Source organism: Nerophis ophidion, linkage group LG13 (genome assembly GCF_033978795.1).
Source record: "Nerophis ophidion isolate RoL-2023_Sa linkage group LG13, RoL_Noph_v1.0, whole genome shotgun sequence".
Classification (NCBI taxonomy): Eukaryota; Metazoa; Chordata; class Actinopteri; order Syngnathiformes; family Syngnathidae; genus Nerophis; species Nerophis ophidion.
Window position 1 is genome coordinate 59,403,903 of NC_084623.1, and position 20,532 is coordinate 59,424,434.

Here is a 20,532-nt window from a genome sequence, read left to right on the forward strand (position 1 = left end):
ATATATATATATATATATATATATATATATATATATATATATATATATATATATATATATATATATATATATACACACTAGAATGTTATAGGAGGAACAAATATATATACCAGGGGTGTCCAAACTTTTTCCACTGAGGGCCGCACAATGACAAATAAAGGCATTCTGGGGCCATTTTGATGTATTTAACTTTCAAAACCAATTAAATATATATCATACCTATTAAGGCTCACCTCAATTTTGGGATGTGTCAAAGGTTAGTGTTAAAAATATGTTATGTATTATTATATTTTTACTCTCAACGCCTGAATATCTATAGATCAACTTTAGGTCTATCCATCGATATGCTGTAAAGTACAACTTTTTCGTATCTTTAATGCCCTTTTTTGTCAAAGAAAACCATGTTTCAAGTGGAATATTTGATGTGAAGTAATTATAGCTTTAAAGTCCTACTGAAATGAGATGTTCTTATTTAAAGGGGGATAGCAGCTCCATTCTATGTGTCATACTTCATCATTTGGCCATATTGCCATATTTTTGCTGAAAGGATTTAGTAGAGAACATCCACGATAAAGTTTGCAACTTTTGGTCGCCAATAAAAAAGCCCTGCCTGTACCGGAAGTACCAGACGATGTGCGCGTGATGTCACGGGTTGTGGAGCTCCTCACATTGTTTACAATCATGTCCACCAGCAGCGAGAGCGATTCGGACCGAGAAACCGACAATTTCCCCATTAATTTAAGCGAGGATGAAAGATTTATGAATTAGGATATTGATAGTGAAGGACTAGAAGAAAAAAAGAAAAAAAAAGCGACAACTCCGGGCAGCGGCAGTGTGAGCGTTTCCGATGTAATTAGACACATTTACTAGGATAATTCTGGAAGATCCCTTATCTGCTTATTGTGTTACTAGTATTTTAGTGAGATTTTAAAGATTGTAAAGACATACATCGAGGTCGGATGGCTGCGGTGAACACGCAGTGTCTCAGAGAGAAACCAAGCTCACAGCTGCCTTTTCTGACAGCTGCTGCAGGACGACGAATAATCCACTGACTTCTCCGGTAAGATATATATCACAATTTCCCCATCCCAAAACATGCTGGTTGACGTAGAGAAAACATGTTCGCTTGACCGCTCTGCTTCACAACAAACAAAGAAACGCCGGCTGTGTCTCGGTGCTAAAGACAGCTGCAATCCACCGCTTTCCACCAACAGCATTCTTCTTTATAGTCTCCTTTATTAAATGAACAAATTGCAAAAGATTCAGCAACACGGATGTCCAAAATACTGTGTAATTATGCGATTAAAGCAGACGACTTTTAGCCGCGAGTGGTGCTGGGCTAATATTTCCTGACAGTCCGTGACGTCACGCGTACACGTCATCATTCCGCCACGTTTTCAACAAGAAACTCGCAAGAAATTTAAAATTACAATTTAGTAAAGTAAAGCGGGCGTATTGGCATGTGTTGCAATGTTAATATTTCATCATTGATATATAAACTATCAGACTGCGTGGTCGCTAGTAGTGGCTTTCAGTAGGACTTTAAATGGGTTAAACAGTTTGAAAAAAGGGTCTTGAGTATCCAAAAGGGCCCCACTCATAAATGTGTTGAAAATAAGATATTACGTGAATATATTATCTTTACTTTCAACACTTAAATCTCTAGATTAACTTCAATTCTAGCTGGTTTTCCTAATTCTTAGTTTTGTTATATTTTATGCCCTTTTTGTCAAAGAAAACCTTGTTTTATTTGTATGGCAAACACAGAAAACATGCTATATTGCCCCCAAAAAGTGGAATATTTAATATGTAGTAGTTAGAGCCTTGAAAAGGTCAGTAATCGCTAACATTAATTTGAATTAACTATCATTTTTTGGACAGTTTTCAAGTAAAAAATGGCCTGCATGGCAGCTGTCTATTACTATAGTCAATACTGCAACATTTTGTCAATACACTGGTTTGCTCTTTCATTCCATGATTTTTTTTCGGTAATAGTATTTTTAAAATGTGCCACTGCCCGCAAAAAAACAGCTATGGGCCGCAAATGGCCCCCAGGCGGCAGTTTGAACACCCGATACAGTGGGGCAAAAAAGTATTTAGTCAGCCAGCGATTGTGCAAGTTCTCCCACTTCAAATGATGACAGAGGTGTGTCATTTTCATCATAGGTACACTTCAACTGTGAGAGACAGAATGTGGGGAAAAAAATCCAGGAATTCACATTGTAGGAATTTTAAACAATTTATTTGTAAATGATGGTGGAAAATAAGTATTTGGTCAAGCATTCAAAGCTCTCACTGATGGAAGGAGGTTTTGGCTCCAAATCTCAGGATACATGGCCCCATTCATTCTTAACACGGATCAATCGTCCTGTCCCCTTAGCAGAAAAACAGCCCCAAAGCATGATGTTTCCACCCCCATGCTTCACAGTAGGCATGGTGTTCTTGGGATGCAACTCAGTATTCTTCTTCCTCCAAACACGACAAGTTGAGTTTATTCTAAAAAGTTCTATTTTGGTTTCATCTGACCACATGACATTCTCCCATGTGCTTTCTGGCAGACGTCAGACGGGCCTGGACATGCACTGGCTTAAGCAGGGGGACATGTCTGGCACTGCAGGATTTGATTCCCTGTCGGCGTAGTGTGTTACTGATGGTAACCTTTGTTACTTTGGTCCCAGCTCAGTAATGCGGACGTTGTATAGATCCGTTGTGGTGAAGAACGAGCTGAGCCGGAAGGCAAAGCTCTCAATTTACCGGTCGATCTATGTTCCCATCCTCACCTATGGTCATGAGCTTTGGGTCATGACCGAAAGGATAAGATCACGGGTACAAGCGGCCGAAATGAGTTTCCTCCGCCGGGTGGCGGGGCTCTCCCTTAGAGATAGGGTGAGAAGCTCTGTCATTCGGGGGGAACTCAAAGTAAAGCCGCTGCTCCTCCACATCAAGAGGAGCCAGATGAGGTGGTTCGGGCATCTGGTGAGGATGCCACCCGAACGCCTCCCTAGGGAGGTGTTTAGGGCACGTCCGACCGGTAGGAGGCCACGGGGAAGACCCAGGACACGTTGGGAAGACTATGTCTCCCGGCTGGCCTGGGAACGCCTCGGGATCCCCCGGGAAGAGCTGGACCAAGTGGCTGGGGAGAGGGAAGTCTGGGCTTCCATGCTTAGGCTGTTGCCCCCGCGACCCGACCTCGGATAAGCGGAAGATGATGGACGGATGGATGGATGCTCCCACATTTGATTTTTTCCCACCAAGCTGCTTGCCTATTGTAGATTCACTCTTCCCAGTCTGGTGCAGGTCTACAATTCTTTTCCTGGTGTCCTTCGACAGCTCCTTGGTCTTGGCCATAGTGGAGTTTGGAGTCTGACTGTTTGAGGCTGTGGACAGGTGTCTTTTACACAGACAACGAGTTCAAACAGGTGCCATTAATACAGGTAACGAGTGGAGGACAGAAGAACATTAATACAGGTCTGTGAGAGCCAGAGATCTTCCTTGTTTGAAGTGACCAAATACTTATTTTTCACAAAAAATTACAAATAAATTCTTTAAAATTCCTACAATGTGAATTCCTAGATTTTTCCCCACATTCTGTCTCTCACAGGTGAAGTGTACCTGTGATGAAAATGACACACCTCTGTCATCATTTGAAGTGGGAGAACTTGCACAATCGCTGGCTGACTAAATACTTTTTGCCCCACAGTATATATACATATATATATATATATATATACAGTAGAGATGGAATTATTATTTCTTGTGGAGTATAATGACTTAAGTCCATGGATCAGCTGTATTTTCCCACAATGCACCTTGGTCTGCGCTGGTTGTCCATGACGTCCCCGGCCATGGTGGACGTGAGTGTGGCGTTGAGGTCCTGCTGCTCGTCATGTTGCAGGTGGAAGGCCTTCAGGGGGTTCATGGTCCAGTCGAACAAAGGGTCATACAGCAGTACCTGCACATTTCAACAGACTTCTTGCACTACTTTCCTTACAACAACATATGAAGACAGACTTCTTACACTACTTTCCTTACAACAACATATGAAGAGACTTCTTGCACTACTTTCCTTACAACAACATATGAAGAGACTTCTTGCACTACTTTCCTTACGACAACATATGAAGACAGACTTCTTACACTACTTTCCTTACAACAGCATATGAAGCAAACTTCTTACACTACTTTCCTTACAACAACATATGAAGACAGACTTCTTACACTACTTTCCTTACAACAACATATGAAGAGACTTCTTGCACTACTTTCCTTACAACAACATATGAAGAGACTTCTTGCACTACTTTCCTTACGACAACATATGAAGACAGACTTCTTACACTACTTTCCTTACAACAGCATATGAAGACAGACTTCTTACACTACTTTCCTTACAACAACATATGAAGACAGACTTCTTACACTACTTTCCTTACAACAACATATGAAGACAGACTTCTTGCACTACTTTCCTTACAACAACATATGAAGACAGACTTCTTACACTACTTTCCTTACAACAACATATGAAGACAGACTTCTTGCACTACTTTCCTTACGACAACATATGAAGACAGACTTCTTACACTACTTTCCTTACAACAGCATATGAAGACAGACTTCTTGCACTACTTTCCTTACAACAACATATGAAGACAGACTTCTTACACTACTTTCCTTACAACAACATATGAAGAGACTTCTTGCACTACTTTCCTTACAACAACATATGAAGAGACTTCTTGCACTACTTTCCTTACAACAACATATGAAGAGACTTCTTACACTACTTTCCTTACAACAACATATGAAGAGACTTCTTGCACTACTTTCCTTACAACAACATATGAAGAGACTTCTTGCACTACTTTCCTTACGACAACATATGAAGACAGACTTCTTACACTACTTTCCTTACAACAGCATATGAAGACAGACTTCTTACACTACTTTCCTTACAACAACATATGAAGACAGACTTCTTACACTACTTTCCTTACAACAACATATGAAGACAGACTTCTTACACTACTTTCCTTACAACAACATATGAAGACAGACTTCTTACACTACTTTCCTTACAACAACATATGAAGACAGACTTCTTGCACTACTTTCCTTACAACAACATATGAAGAGACTTTTTACACTACTTTCCTTACAACAACATATGAAGAGACTTCTTACACTACTTTCCTTACAACAACATATGAAGAGACTTCTTACACTACTTTCCTTACAACAACATATGAAGACAGACTTCTTACACTACTTTCCTTACAACAACATATGAAGACAGACTTCTTACACTACTTTCCTTACAACAACATATGAAGACAGGCTTCTTACACTACTTTCCTTACAACAGCATATGAAGAGACTTCTTACACAACTTTCCTTACAACATATGAAGACAGACTTCTTACACTACTTTCCTTACAACAATATATGAAGACAGACTTCTTACACTACTTTCCTTACAACAACATATGAAGACAGACTTCTTACACTACTTTCCTTACAACAACATATAAAGAGACTTCTTGCACTACTTTCCTTACAACAACATATGAAGACAGGCTTCTTACACTACTTTCCTTACAACAACATATGAAGACAGACTTCTTACACTACTTTCCTTACAACAGCATATGAAGACAGACTTCTTACACTACTTTCCTTACAACAGCATATGAAGACAGACTTCTTACACTACTTTCCTTACAACAACATATGAAGACAGACTTCTTACACTACTTTCCTTACAACAACATATGAAGACAGACTTCTTGCACTACTTTCCTTACAACAACATATGAAGACAGACTTCTTGCACTACTTTCCTTACAACAACATATGAAGAGACTTCTTACACTACTTTCCTTACAACAACATATGAAGAGACTTCTTACACTACTTTCCTTACAACAACATATGAAGACAGACTTCTTACACTACTTTCCTTACAACAACATATGAAGACAGACTTCTTGCACTACTTTCCTTACAACAACATATGAAGACAGACTTCTTACACTACTTTCCTTACAACAACATATGAAGACAGACTTCTTACACTACTTTCCTTACAACAACATATGAAGACAGACTTCTTACACTACTTTCCTTACAACAACATATGAAGAGACTTATTGCACTACTTTCCTTACAACAGCATATGAAGACAGACTTCTTGCACTACTTTCCTTACAACAACATATGAAGACAGACTTCTTGCACTACTTTCCTTACAACAACATATGAAGACAGACTTCTTGCACTACTTTCCTTACAACAACATATGAAGACAGACTTCTTACACTACTTTCCTTACAACAGCATATGAAGAGACTTCTTACACTACTTTCCTTACAACAACATATGAAGACAGACTTCTTACACTACTTTCCTTACAACAACATATGAAGACAGACTTCTTGCACTACTTTCCTTACAACAACATATGAAGACAGACTTCTTACACTACTTTCCTTACAACAACATATGAAGACAGACTTCTTACACTACTTTCCTTACAACAGCATATGAAGACAGACTTCTTGCACTACTTTCCTTACAACAACATATCAAGAGACTTCTTGCACTACTTTCCTTACAACAACATATGAAGACAGACTTCTTGCACTACTTTCCTTACAACAACATATGAAGACAGACTTCTTACAATACTTTCCTTACAACAACATATGAAGACAGACTTCTTACACTACTTTCCTTACAACAACATATGAAGACAGACTTCTTACACTACTTTCCTTACAACAACATATGAAGACAGACTTCTTACACTACTTTCCTTACAACAACATATGAAGACAGACTTCTTACAATACTTTCCTTACAACAACATATGAAGACAGACTTCTTGCACTACTTTCCTTACAACAACATATGAAGACAGACTTCTTATACTACTTTCCTTACAACAACATATGAAGACAGACTTCTTACACTACTTTCCTTACAACAACATATGAAGACAGACTTCTTACACTACTTTCCTTACAACAACATATGAAGACAGACTTCTTACAATACTTTCCTTACAACAACATATGAAGACAGACTTCTTGCACTACTTTCCTTACAACAACATATGAAGACAGACTTCTTACACTACTTTCCTTACAACAACATATGAAGACAGACTTCTTACAATACTTTCCTTACAACAACATATGAAGACAGACTTCTTACACTACTTTCCTTACAACAACATATGAAGACAGACTTCTTGCACTACTTTCCTTACAACAACATATGAAGACAGACTTCTTACAATACTTTCCTTACAACAACATATGAAGACAGACTTCTTGCACTACTTTCCTTACAACAACATATGAAGACAGACTTCTTACAATACTTTCCTTACAACAACATATGAAGACAGACTTCTTACACTACTTTCCTTACAACAACATATGAAGACAGACTTCTTACACTACTTTCCTTACAACATATGAAGACAGACTTCTTACACTACTTTCCTTACAACAACATATGAAGAGACTTCTTACACTACTTTCCTTACAACAACATATGAAGAGACTTCTTACACTACTTTCCTTACAACAACATATGAAGAGACTTCTTACACTACTTTCCTTACAACAACATATGAAGAGACTTCTTACACTACTTTCCTTACAACAGCATATGAAGACAGACTTCTTACACTACTTTCCTTACAACAACATATGAAGACAGACTTCTTACACTACTTTCCTTACAACAACATATGAAGAGACTTCTTACACTACTTTCCTTACAACAACATATGAAGACAGACTTCTTACACTACTTTCCTTACAACAACATATGAAGCAAACTTCTTACACTACTTTCCTTACAACAACATATGAAGACAGACTTCTTACACTACTTTCCTTACAACAACATATGAAGAGACTTCTTGCACTACTTTCCTTACAACAACATATGAAGAGACTTCTTGCACTACTTTCCTTACGACAACATATGAAGACAGACTTCTTACACTACTTTCCTTACAACAGCATATGAAGACAGACTTCTTACACTACTTTCCTTACAACAACATATGAAGACAGACTTCTTACACTACTTTCCTTACAACAACATATGAAGACAGACTTCTTGCACTACTTTCCTTACAACAACATATGAAGACAGACTTCTTACACTACTTTCCTTACAACAACATATGAAGACAGACTTCTTGCACTACTTTCCTTACGACAACATATGAAGACAGACTTCTTACACTACTTTCCTTACAACAGCATATGAAGACAGACTTCTTGCACTACTTTCCTTACAACAACATATGAAGAGACTTCTTGCACTACTTTCCTTACAACAACATATGAAGACAGACTTCTTGCACTACTTTCCTTACAACAACATATGAAGACAGACTTCTTACAATACTTTCCTTACAACAACATATGAAGACAGACTTCTTACACTACTTTCCTTACAACAACATATGAAGACAGACTTCTTACACTACTTTCCTTACAACAACATATGAAGACAGACTTCTTACACTACTTTCCTTACAACAACATATGAAGACAGACTTCTTACAATACTTTCCTTACAACAACATATGAAGACAGACTTCTTGCACTACTTTCCTTACAACAACATATGAAGACAGACTTCTTATACTACTTTCCTTACAACAACATATGAAGACAGACTTCTTACACTACTTTCCTTACAACAACATATGAAGACAGACTTCTTACACTACTTTCCTTACAACAACATATGAAGACAGACTTCTTGCACTACTTTCCTTACAACAACATATGAAGAGACTTTTTACACTACTTTCCTTACAACAACATATGAAGAGACTTCTTACACTACTTTCCTTACAACAACATATGAAGAGACTTCTTACACTACTTTCCTTACAACAACATATGAAGACAGACTTCTTACACTACTTTCCTTACAACAACATATGAAGACAGACTTCTTACACTACTTTCCTTACAACAACATATGAAGACAGGCTTCTTACACTACTTTCCTTACAACAGCATATGAAGAGACTTCTTACACAACTTTCCTTACAACATATGAAGACAGACTTCTTACACTACTTTCCTTACAACAATATATGAAGACAGACTTCTTACACTACTTTCCTTACAACAACATATGAAGACAGACTTCTTACACTACTTTCCTTACAACAACATATAAAGAGACTTCTTGCACTACTTTCCTTACAACAACATATGAAGACAGGCTTCTTACACTACTTTCCTTACAACAACATATGAAGACAGACTTCTTACACTACTTTCCTTACAACAGCATATGAAGACAGACTTCTTACACTACTTTCCTTACAACAGCATATGAAGACAGACTTCTTACACTACTTTCCTTACAACAACATATGAAGACAGACTTCTTACACTACTTTCCTTACAACAACATATGAAGACAGACTTCTTGCACTACTTTCCTTACAACAACATATGAAGACAGACTTCTTGCACTACTTTCCTTACAACAACATATGAAGAGACTTCTTACACTACTTTCCTTACAACAACATATGAAGAGACTTCTTACACTACTTTCCTTACAACAACATATGAAGACAGACTTCTTACACTACTTTCCTTACAACAACATATGAAGACAGACTTCTTGCACTACTTTCCTTACAACAACATATGAAGACAGACTTCTTACACTACTTTCCTTACAACAACATATGAAGACAGACTTCTTACACTACTTTCCTTACAACAACATATGAAGACAGACTTCTTACACTACTTTCCTTACAACAACATATGAAGAGACTTATTGCACTACTTTCCTTACAACAGCATATGAAGACAGACTTCTTGCACTACTTTCCTTACAACAACATATGAAGACAGACTTCTTGCACTACTTTCCTTACAACAACATATGAAGACAGACTTCTTGCACTACTTTCCTTACAACAACATATGAAGACAGACTTCTTACACTACTTTCCTTACAACAGCATATGAAGAGACTTCTTACACTACTTTCCTTACAACAACATATGAAGACAGACTTCTTACACTACTTTCCTTACAACAACATATGAAGACAGACTTCTTGCACTACTTTCCTTACAACAACATATGAAGACAGACTTCTTACACTACTTTCCTTACAACAACATATGAAGACAGACTTCTTACACTACTTTCCTTACAACAGCATATGAAGACAGACTTCTTGCACTACTTTCCTTACAACAACATATCAAGAGACTTCTTGCACTACTTTCCTTACAACAACATATGAAGACAGACTTCTTGCACTACTTTCCTTACAACAACATATGAAGACAGACTTCTTACAATACTTTCCTTACAACAACATATGAAGACAGACTTCTTACACTACTTTCCTTACAACAACATATGAAGACAGACTTCTTACACTACTTTCCTTACAACAACATATGAAGACAGACTTCTTACACTACTTTCCTTACAACAACATATGAAGACAGACTTCTTACAATACTTTCCTTACAACAACATATGAAGACAGACTTCTTGCACTACTTTCCTTACAACAACATATGAAGACAGACTTCTTATACTACTTTCCTTACAACAACATATGAAGACAGACTTCTTACACTACTTTCCTTACAACAACATATGAAGACAGACTTCTTACACTACTTTCCTTACAACAACATATGAAGACAGACTTCTTACAATACTTTCCTTACAACAACATATGAAGACAGACTTCTTGCACTACTTTCCTTACAACAACATATGAAGACAGACTTCTTACACTACTTTCCTTACAACAACATATGAAGACAGACTTCTTACAATACTTTCCTTACAACAACATATGAAGACAGACTTCTTACACTACTTTCCTTACAACAACATATGAAGACAGACTTCTTGCACTACTTTCCTTACAACAACATATGAAGACAGACTTCTTACAATACTTTCCTTACAACAACATATGAAGACAGACTTCTTGCACTACTTTCCTTACAACAACATATGAAGACAGACTTCTTACAATACTTTCCTTACAACAACATATGAAGACAGACTTCTTGCACTACTTTCCTTACAACAACATATGAAGACAGACTTCTTACAATACTTTCCTTACAACAACATATGAAGACAGACTTCTTACACTACTTTCCTTACAACAACATATGAAGACAGACTTCTTAAACTACTTTCCTTACAACATATGAAGACAGACTTCTTACACTACTTTCCTTACAACAACATATGAAGAGACTTCTTACACTACTTTCCTTACAACAACATATGAAGAGACTTCTTACACTACTTTCCTTACAACAACATATGAAGAGACTTCTTACACTACTTTCCTTACAACAACATATGAAGAGACTTCTTACACTACTTTCCTTACAACAGCATATGAAGACAGACTTCTTACACTACTTTCCTTACAACAACATATGAAGACAGACTTCTTACACTACTTTCCTTACAACAACATATGAAGAGACTTCTTACACTACTTTCCTTACAACAACATATGAAGACAGACTTCTTACACTACTTTCCTTACAACAACATATGAAGACAGACTTCTTACACTACTTTCCTTACAACAACATATGAAGACAGACTTCTTACACTACTTTCCTTACAACAACATATGAAGACAGACTTCTTACACTACTTTCCTTACAACAACATATGAAGACAGACTTCTTACACTACTTTCCTTACAACAACATATGAAGACAGACTTCTTACACTACTTTCCTTACAACAACATATGAAGACAGACTTCTTACACTACTTTCCTTACAACAACATATGAAGACAGACTTCTTACACTACTTTCCTTACAACAACATATGAAGACAGACTTCTTACACTACTTTCCTTACAACAGCATATGAAGACAGACTTCTTACACTACTTTCCTTACAACAACATATGAAGAGACTTCTTGCACTACTTTCCTTACAACAACATATGAAGAGACTTCTTACACTACTTTCCTTACAACAACATATGAAGAGACTTCTTGCACTACTTTCCTTACAACAACATATGAAGAGACTTCTTGCACTACTTTCCTTACGACAACATATGAAGACAGACTTCTTACACTACTTTCCTTACAACAGCATATGAAGACAGACTTCTTACACTACTTTCCTTACAACAACATATGAAGACAGACTTCTTACACTACTTTCCTTACAACAACATATGAAGACAGACTTCTTACACTACTTTCCTTACAACAACATATGAAGACAGACTTCTTACACTACTTTCCTTACAACAACATATGAAGACAGACTTCTTACACTACTTTCCTTACAACAACATATGAAGAGACTTTTTACACTACTTTCCTTACAACAACATATGAAGAGACTTCTTACACTACTTTCCTTACAACAACATATGAAGAGACTTCTTACACTACTTTCCTTACAACAACATATGAAGACAGACTTCTTACACTACTTTCCTTACAACAACATATGAAGACAGACTTCTTACACTACTTTCCTTACAACAACATATGAAGACAGGCTTCTTACACTACTTTCCTTACAACAGCATATGAAGAGACTTCTTACACAACTTTCCTTACAACATATGAAGACAGACTTCTTACACTACTTTCCTTACAACAATATATGAAGACAGACTTCTTACACTACTTTCCTTACAACAACATATGAAGACAGACTTCTTACACTACTTTCCTTACAACAACATATAAAGAGACTTCTTGCACTACTTTCCTTACAACAACATATGAAGACAGGCTTCTTACACTACTTTCCTTACAACAACATATGAAGACAGACTTCTTACACTACTTTCCTTACAACAGCATATGAAGACAGACTTCTTACACTACTTTCCTTACAACAGCATATGAAGACAGACTTCTTACACTACTTTCCTTACAACAACATATGAAGACAGACTTCTTACACTACTTTCCTTACAACAACATATGAAGACAGACTTCTTGCACTACTTTCCTTACAACAACATATGAAGACAGACTTCTTGCACTACTTTCCTTACAACAACATATGAAGAGACTTCTTACACTACTTTCCTTACAACAACATATGAAGAGACTTCTTACACTACTTTCCTTACAACAACATATGAAGACAGACTTCTTACACTACTTTCCTTACAACAACATATGAAGACAGACTTCTTGCACTACTTTCCTTACAACAACATATGAAGACAGACTTCTTACACTACTTTCCTTACAACAACATATGAAGACAGACTTCTTACACTACTTTCCTTACAACAACATATGAAGACAGACTTCTTACACTACTTTCCTTACAACAACATATGAAGAGACTTATTGCACTACTTTCCTTACAACAGCATATGAAGACAGACTTCTTGCACTACTTTCCTTACAACAACATATGAAGACAGACTTCTTGCACTACTTTCCTTACAACAACATATGAAGACAGACTTCTTGCACTACTTTCCTTACAACAACATATGAAGACAGACTTCTTACACTACTTTCCTTACAACAGCATATGAAGAGACTTCTTACACTACTTTCCTTACAACAACATATGAAGACAGACTTCTTACACTACTTTCCTTACAACAACATATGAAGACAGACTTCTTGCACTACTTTCCTTACAACAACATATGAAGACAGACTTCTTACACTACTTTCCTTACAACAACATATGAAGACAGACTTCTTACACTACTTTCCTTACAACAGCATATGAAGACAGACTTCTTGCACTACTTTCCTTACAACAACATATCAAGAGACTTCTTGCACTACTTTCTTTACAACAACATATGAAGACAGACTTCTTGCACTACTTTCCTTACAACAACATATGAAGACAGACTTCTTACAATACTTTCCTTACAACAACATATGAAGACAGACTTCTTACACTACTTTCCTTACAACAACATATGAAGACAGACTTCTTACACTACTTTCCTTACAACAACATATGAAGACAGACTTCTTACACTACTTTCCTTACAACAACATATGAAGACAGACTTCTTACAATACTTTCCTTACAACAACATATGAAGACAGACTTCTTGCACTACTTTCCTTACAACAACATATGAAGACAGACTTCTTATACTACTTTCCTTACAACAACATATGAAGACAGACTTCTTACACTACTTTCCTTACAACAACATATGAAGACAGACTTCTTACACTACTTTCCTTACAACAACATATGAAGACAGACTTCTTACAATACTTTCCTTACAACAACATATGAAGACAGACTTCTTGCACTACTTTCCTTACAACAACATATGAAGACAGACTTCTTACACTACTTTCCTTACAACAACATATGAAGACAGACTTCTTACAATACTTTCCTTACAACAACATATGAAGACAGACTTCTTGCACTACTTTCCTTACAACAACATATGAAGACAGACTTCTTATACTACTTTCCTTACAACAACATATGAAGACAGACTTCTTACACTACTTTCCTTACAACAACATATGAAGACAGACTTCTTACACTACTTTCCTTACAACAACATATGAAGACAGACTTCTTGCACTACTTTCCTTACAACAACATATGAAGACAGACTTCTTACACTACTTTCCTTACAACAACATATGAAGAGACTTCTTACACTACTTTCCTTACAACAACATATGAAGACAGACTTCTTACACTACTTTCCTTACAACAACATATGAAGAGACTTCTTACACTACTTTCCTTACAACAACATATGAAGACAGACTTCTTACACTACTTTCCTTACAACAACATATGAAGACAGACTTCTTACACTACTTTCCTTACAACAACATATGAAGACAGACTTCTTACACTACTTTCCTTACAACATATGAAGACAGACTTCTTACACTACTTTCCTTACAAAAACATATGAAGAGACTTCTTACACTACTTTCCTTACAACAACATATGAAGAGACTTCTTACACTACTTTCCTTACAACAACATATGAAGAGACTTCTTACACTACTTTCCTTACAACATATGAAGAGACTTCTTACACTACTTTCCTTACAACAACATATGAAGACAGACTTCTTACACTACTTTCCTTACAACAACATATGAAGAGACTTCTTACACTACTTTCCTTACAACAACATATGAAGACAGACTTCTTACACTACTTTCCTTACAACAACATATGAAGACAGACTTCTTACACTACTTTCCTTACAACAACATATGAAGACAGACTTCTTACACTACTTTCCTTACAACAACATATGAAGACAGACTTCTTACACTACTTTCCTTACAACAACATATGAAGACAGACTTCTTACACTACTTTCCTTACAACAACATATGAAGACAGACTTCTTACACTACTTTCCTTACAACAACATATGAAGACAGACTTCTTACACTACTTTCCTTACAACAACATATGAAGACAGACTTCTTACACTACTTTCCTTACAACATATGAAGACAGACTTCTTACACTACTTTCCTTACAACAACATATGAAGAGACTTCTTACACTACTTTCCTTACAACAACATATGAAGAGACTTCTTACACTATTTTCCTTACAACAACATATGAAGAGACTTCTTACACTATTTTCCTTACAACAACATATGAAGACAGACTTCTTACACTACTTTCCTTACAACAACATATGAAGACAGACTTCTTACACTACTTTCCTTACAACAACATATGAAGACAGACTTCTTACACTACTTTCCTTACAACAACATATGAAGAGACTTCTTACACTACTTTCCTTACAACAACATATGAAGACAGACTTCTTACACTACTTTCCTTACAACAACATATGAAGACAGACTTCTTACACTACTTTCCTTACAACAACATATGAAGACAGACTTCTTACACTACTTTCCTTACAACAACATATGAAGAGACTTCTTACACTACTTTCCTTACAACAACATATGAAGAGACTTCTTACACTACTTTCCTTACAACAGCATATGAAGACAGACTTCTTACACTACTTTCCTTACAACAACATATGAAGACAGACTTCTTACACTACTTTCCTTACAACAACATATGAAGAGACTTCTTACACTACTTTCCTTACAACAACATATGAAGACAGACTTCTTACACTACTTTCCTTACAACAACATATGAAGACAGACTTCTTACACTACTTTCCTTACAACAACATATGAAGACAGACTTCTTACACTACTTTCCTTACAACAACATATGAAGACAGACTTCTTACACTACTTTCCTTACAACAACATATGAAGACAGACTTCTTACACTACTTTCCTTACAACAACATATGAAGACAGACTTCTTACACTACTTTCCTTACAACAACATATGAAGACAGACTTCTTACACTACTTTCCTTACAACAACATATGAAGACAGACTTCTTACACTACTTTCCTCACAACAACAACAACACTGACAGTTCCGGTCTCGTGTCAGGGTACAATACATTCACATCCGGATCCCCAATCGTTTTCCCACCCGATTCTATATCGATTCATCATTTTCAAAAGTTGATGTAAAAAAAAATATATATAATTATAATATATATATATATATATATGTATATATATATATATATATATATATATATATGGATATCTACATATATACATATATAGGTAATTTTATATAAGAATACATGTTTTTAGGACATCTCCATGCTAGCAGTTCTAACTTGTTTTGAAGAAGTTTATTTAAATTTATTATATCAAATAATAAATTGCCAGAATCGCTTTGAATTGAGAATCGAATCGTTGCCTAGGAATCAGAATCGGATGGAATCGTTAGGTGCCCAAAGATTCGCTCCTCTAATCGTGTGTGTGTGTGTGTGGTACCTCCACAATGTGTGTGTGTGTGCGCGTGTGTGTGTGTGGTACCTCCACAATGTGTGTGTGCGTGCGCGGGAGTGTGTGTGTGGTGTAGTACCTCCACAATGTGTGTGTGTGTGTGTGTGTGTGTGCGGTACCTCTACAATGTGTGTGTGTGTGTGTTTGTGTGTGGTACCTCCACAATGTGTGTTTGTGTGTGTGTGTGTGCGTGTGTGTGTGTGTGTGTGTGTGTGTGTGCGGTACCTCCACAATGTGTGTGTGTGTGTGGTACCTCCACAATGTGTGTGTGTGTGGTACCTCCACAATGTGTGTGTGTGTGTGGTACCTCCACAATGTGTGTGTGCGTGCGTGTGTGTGTGTGTGTGTGTGTGTGGTACCTCCACAATGTGTGTGTGTGTGTGTGTGTGTGTGTGTGGTACCTCCACAATGTGTGTGTGTGTGGTACCTCCACAATGTGTGTGTGTGAGTGTGGTACTTCCACAATGTGTGTGTGTGTGTGGTACCTCCACAATGTGTGTGTGTGTGTGAGTGTGGTACCTCCACAATGTGTGTGTGTGTGTGTGTGTGTGTGTGTGTGGTACCTCCACAATGTGTGTGTGTGTGTGTGTGGTACCTCCACAATGTGTGTGTGTGTGTGTGTGTGGTACCTCCACAATGTGTGTGTGTGTGTGTGTGTGGTACCTCCACAATGTGTGTGTGTGTGTGTGTGTGTGGTACCTCCACAATGTGTGTGTGTGTGTGTGTGGTACCTCCACAATGTGTGTGTGTGTGTGTGTGTGTGTGTGTGAGTGTGGTACCTCCACAATGTGTGTGTGTGTGTGTGTGTGTGTGTGTGTGTGTGGTACCTCCACAATGTGTGTGTGTGTGTGTGTGTGGTACCTCCACAATGTGTGTGTGTGTGTGTGTGTGTGGTACCTCCACAATGTGTGTGTGTGTGTGTGTGGTACCTCCACAATGTGTGTGTGTGTGTGTGTGTGTGTGTGTGTGTGTGGTACCTCCACAATGGTGAGCAGAGCTTCTTGGGAGATCCTCATCACCTCCATGGTCTTCTCACAACATCTGATCACAAAGAAATGTGGTTCAAGTTTCCTTTTGGAAATTCATCTTTGCTTGAGCTTTGATTGGTTTTCCCTTCTTCATCATTTTAAAGTGTGATTGTCTCCAGAGGTGTCACCTTCCAGTCTTCTGAACGGCTCTTTTAGGATGAGATCCGATTCTCACTTGTGAGCCGTTCATTTGGGAGCCATTTTTTTAATGCAGATGCAAATTTAGTGATTAGAAAATTAGTAAGAAAGCTTGGCAGCATTTTGATACACTTTTTGGGGGGGTAAAAAAATATTAACATTTTTAAAATTTTTGTTTTATATATTTTACATTTTATATACCGTATTTCCTTGAATAGCCGCCGAGCATGTAATATGTGCCTGCCTTGAAATACTGCCGGGTAAAACTCACTCCACATATTAATAAGCACATGCTTACTACTTTAACCGCCGGGTCAAATTTGTGACGTCATGAGTGACGCTTCCCCTGCCGTCATTTTCAAAATGGCAGAAGGGTTTTATAGCTTTAACTGTGTGTAGACCAGGGGTCTTGTTCCACGGCCATACAGATCACACTAACGGTTGTGATATAAAACAACTTTAACACTCTTAATAATATGCGCCACACTCTGTGAACCCACACCAAACACATGTCTGGAGAACATTGGCTCTGTAACAAATTATAAACGCAACATAACACTTACCCAGAATGCAATGTATCCATGACTCTTGGCTATATTATACACACTAGCAACAATTTTATATTTGTTTTTGGATGAACTTTTCCACAAAGAAAAATGAGAGCACTTTTTTCATATTTTGCAATTTAAAAACAAATACAATATATATATATATATATGTATATATATATATTTTTTTAGCTTTAGGGCTCTTCTCAAGTTTGGTTTGGGGGACACGGAAGTGTCTCAGTCATAAAAAAGGTCACATATAATATTTTAGTCAACACTTAAATCTCCAGCTCAGCTTCAGGTCTATTTGTCCATCTGAAGCTCTCTTTTTCCTGTTTTAGGCCCATTATTTTTAAATGGCAAAAAGACTAAATATGCAATATTTTTCTCCCTAAAAACATTTGATGTAATAGAAGCCTTGAATATGTCAATAATCCATAACTACATCAATTTTGATTCATTATTATTTTTGGAGCAGTTACTATTTTAAATGAATAAAAAAATGTTGTGTTATTAGTCAACATTACAACTTTTTATTGATTTAAATTTCACCTGTTTGCTCTTTTTTCCTTGATTAAAAAAAAAACTATAATAAGGAGTCAGGTTTTTGAACAGCTCTCTCAGAATACAAGCTCAAAAAGAATGTTTGGACATATAAATATAATATTTCTAAAGTTCTTCACAGGCTGCGACCTGCAAGTCAATCCCTGTGACTCTTCTCACCTCCTGAAGACCCCCTCCACTCCAGTGATGCCCATGCCGTCCACAATGTCCCTGGTGAGTCTGAAGGGCACGGTCTCGGGGGTGGGCAGAATCTTGCCTTGCTCAAAGGCCACACCTGCAGGGAAGACAACAACAATGGCGATTGTCGCACAAAGAAGCGGTGTGGTCAAGAACTGTACCTAAGTCGATGTGCACCAGTTCTGCAGTCTGCTCGTCTATCAGGATGTTCTGGATGTGTCGGTCCCCCAGACCCAGGATGTATCCCACTGTGGGCCACAAGGTTGTAGTTACATCAAAGTCACAACATTACCTTCTGAATCACCTTCCAAACATGGAGGTGGTGGCCACACCTTCCAAACATGGAGGTGGTGGTCACACCTTCCAAATGTGGTGTTCCTACCTATGGAGGAGGTGGTCACACCTTCCAAAGGTGGTGTTCCTACCTATGGAGGAGGTGGTCACACCTTCCAAAGGTGGTGTTCCTACCTATGGAGGAAGTGACCACACCTTTGAAGGGTGGTGTTCCTACTCATGGAGGAGGTGGTCACACCTTCCAAACATGGAGGAGGTGGTCACACCTTCCAAACATGGAGGAGGTGGCCACACCTTCCAAACATGGAGGTGGTGGCCACACCTTCCAAACATGGAGGAGGTGGCCACACCTTCCAAACATGGAGGTGGTCACACCTTCCAAACATGGAGGAGGTGGTCACACCTTCCAAACATGGAGGAGGTGGTCACACCTTCCAAACATGGAGGAGGTGGCCACACCTTCCAAACATGGAGGAGGTGGCCACACCTTCCAAACATGGAGGAGGTGGTCACACCTTCCAAACATGGAGGTGGTGGCCACACCTTCCAAACATGGAGGAGGTGGCCACACCTTCCAAACATGGAGGAGGTGGCCACACCTTCCAAACATGGAGGAGGTGGCCACACCTTCCAAACATGGAGGAGGTGGTCACACCTTCCAAACATGGAGGTGGTGGCCACACCTTCCAAACATGGAGGTGGTGGTCACACCTTCCAAACATGGAGGAGGTGGTCACACCTTCCAAACATGGAGGAGGTGGTCACACCTTCCAAACATGGAGGATGTGGTCACACCTTCCAAACATGGAGGTGGTGGTCACACCTTCCAAACATGGAGGAGG

The 20,532-nt window shown here is 37.8% G+C and overlaps 1 protein-coding gene across 1 annotated transcript in view; it reads right to left on the bottom strand.

Annotated features, from left to right (window-relative positions):
• Window positions 1-20,532, bottom strand: part of atm (ATM serine/threonine kinase) — a 119,029-nt gene that overhangs the window by 2,725 nt on the left and 95,772 nt on the right. Inside the window, exons 59-62 of the mRNA XM_061919303.1 lie at window positions 19,558-19,644; window positions 19,379-19,493; window positions 17,919-17,982; window positions 3,810-3,952 (exon numbers count right to left, since the gene is read on the bottom strand). Of these exons, the coding sequence (XP_061775287.1) occupies window positions 3,810-3,952; window positions 17,919-17,982; window positions 19,379-19,493; window positions 19,558-19,644 (409 nt within the window). The remainder of the gene's footprint in view (window positions 1-3,809; window positions 3,953-17,918; window positions 17,983-19,378; window positions 19,494-19,557; window positions 19,645-20,532) is intronic.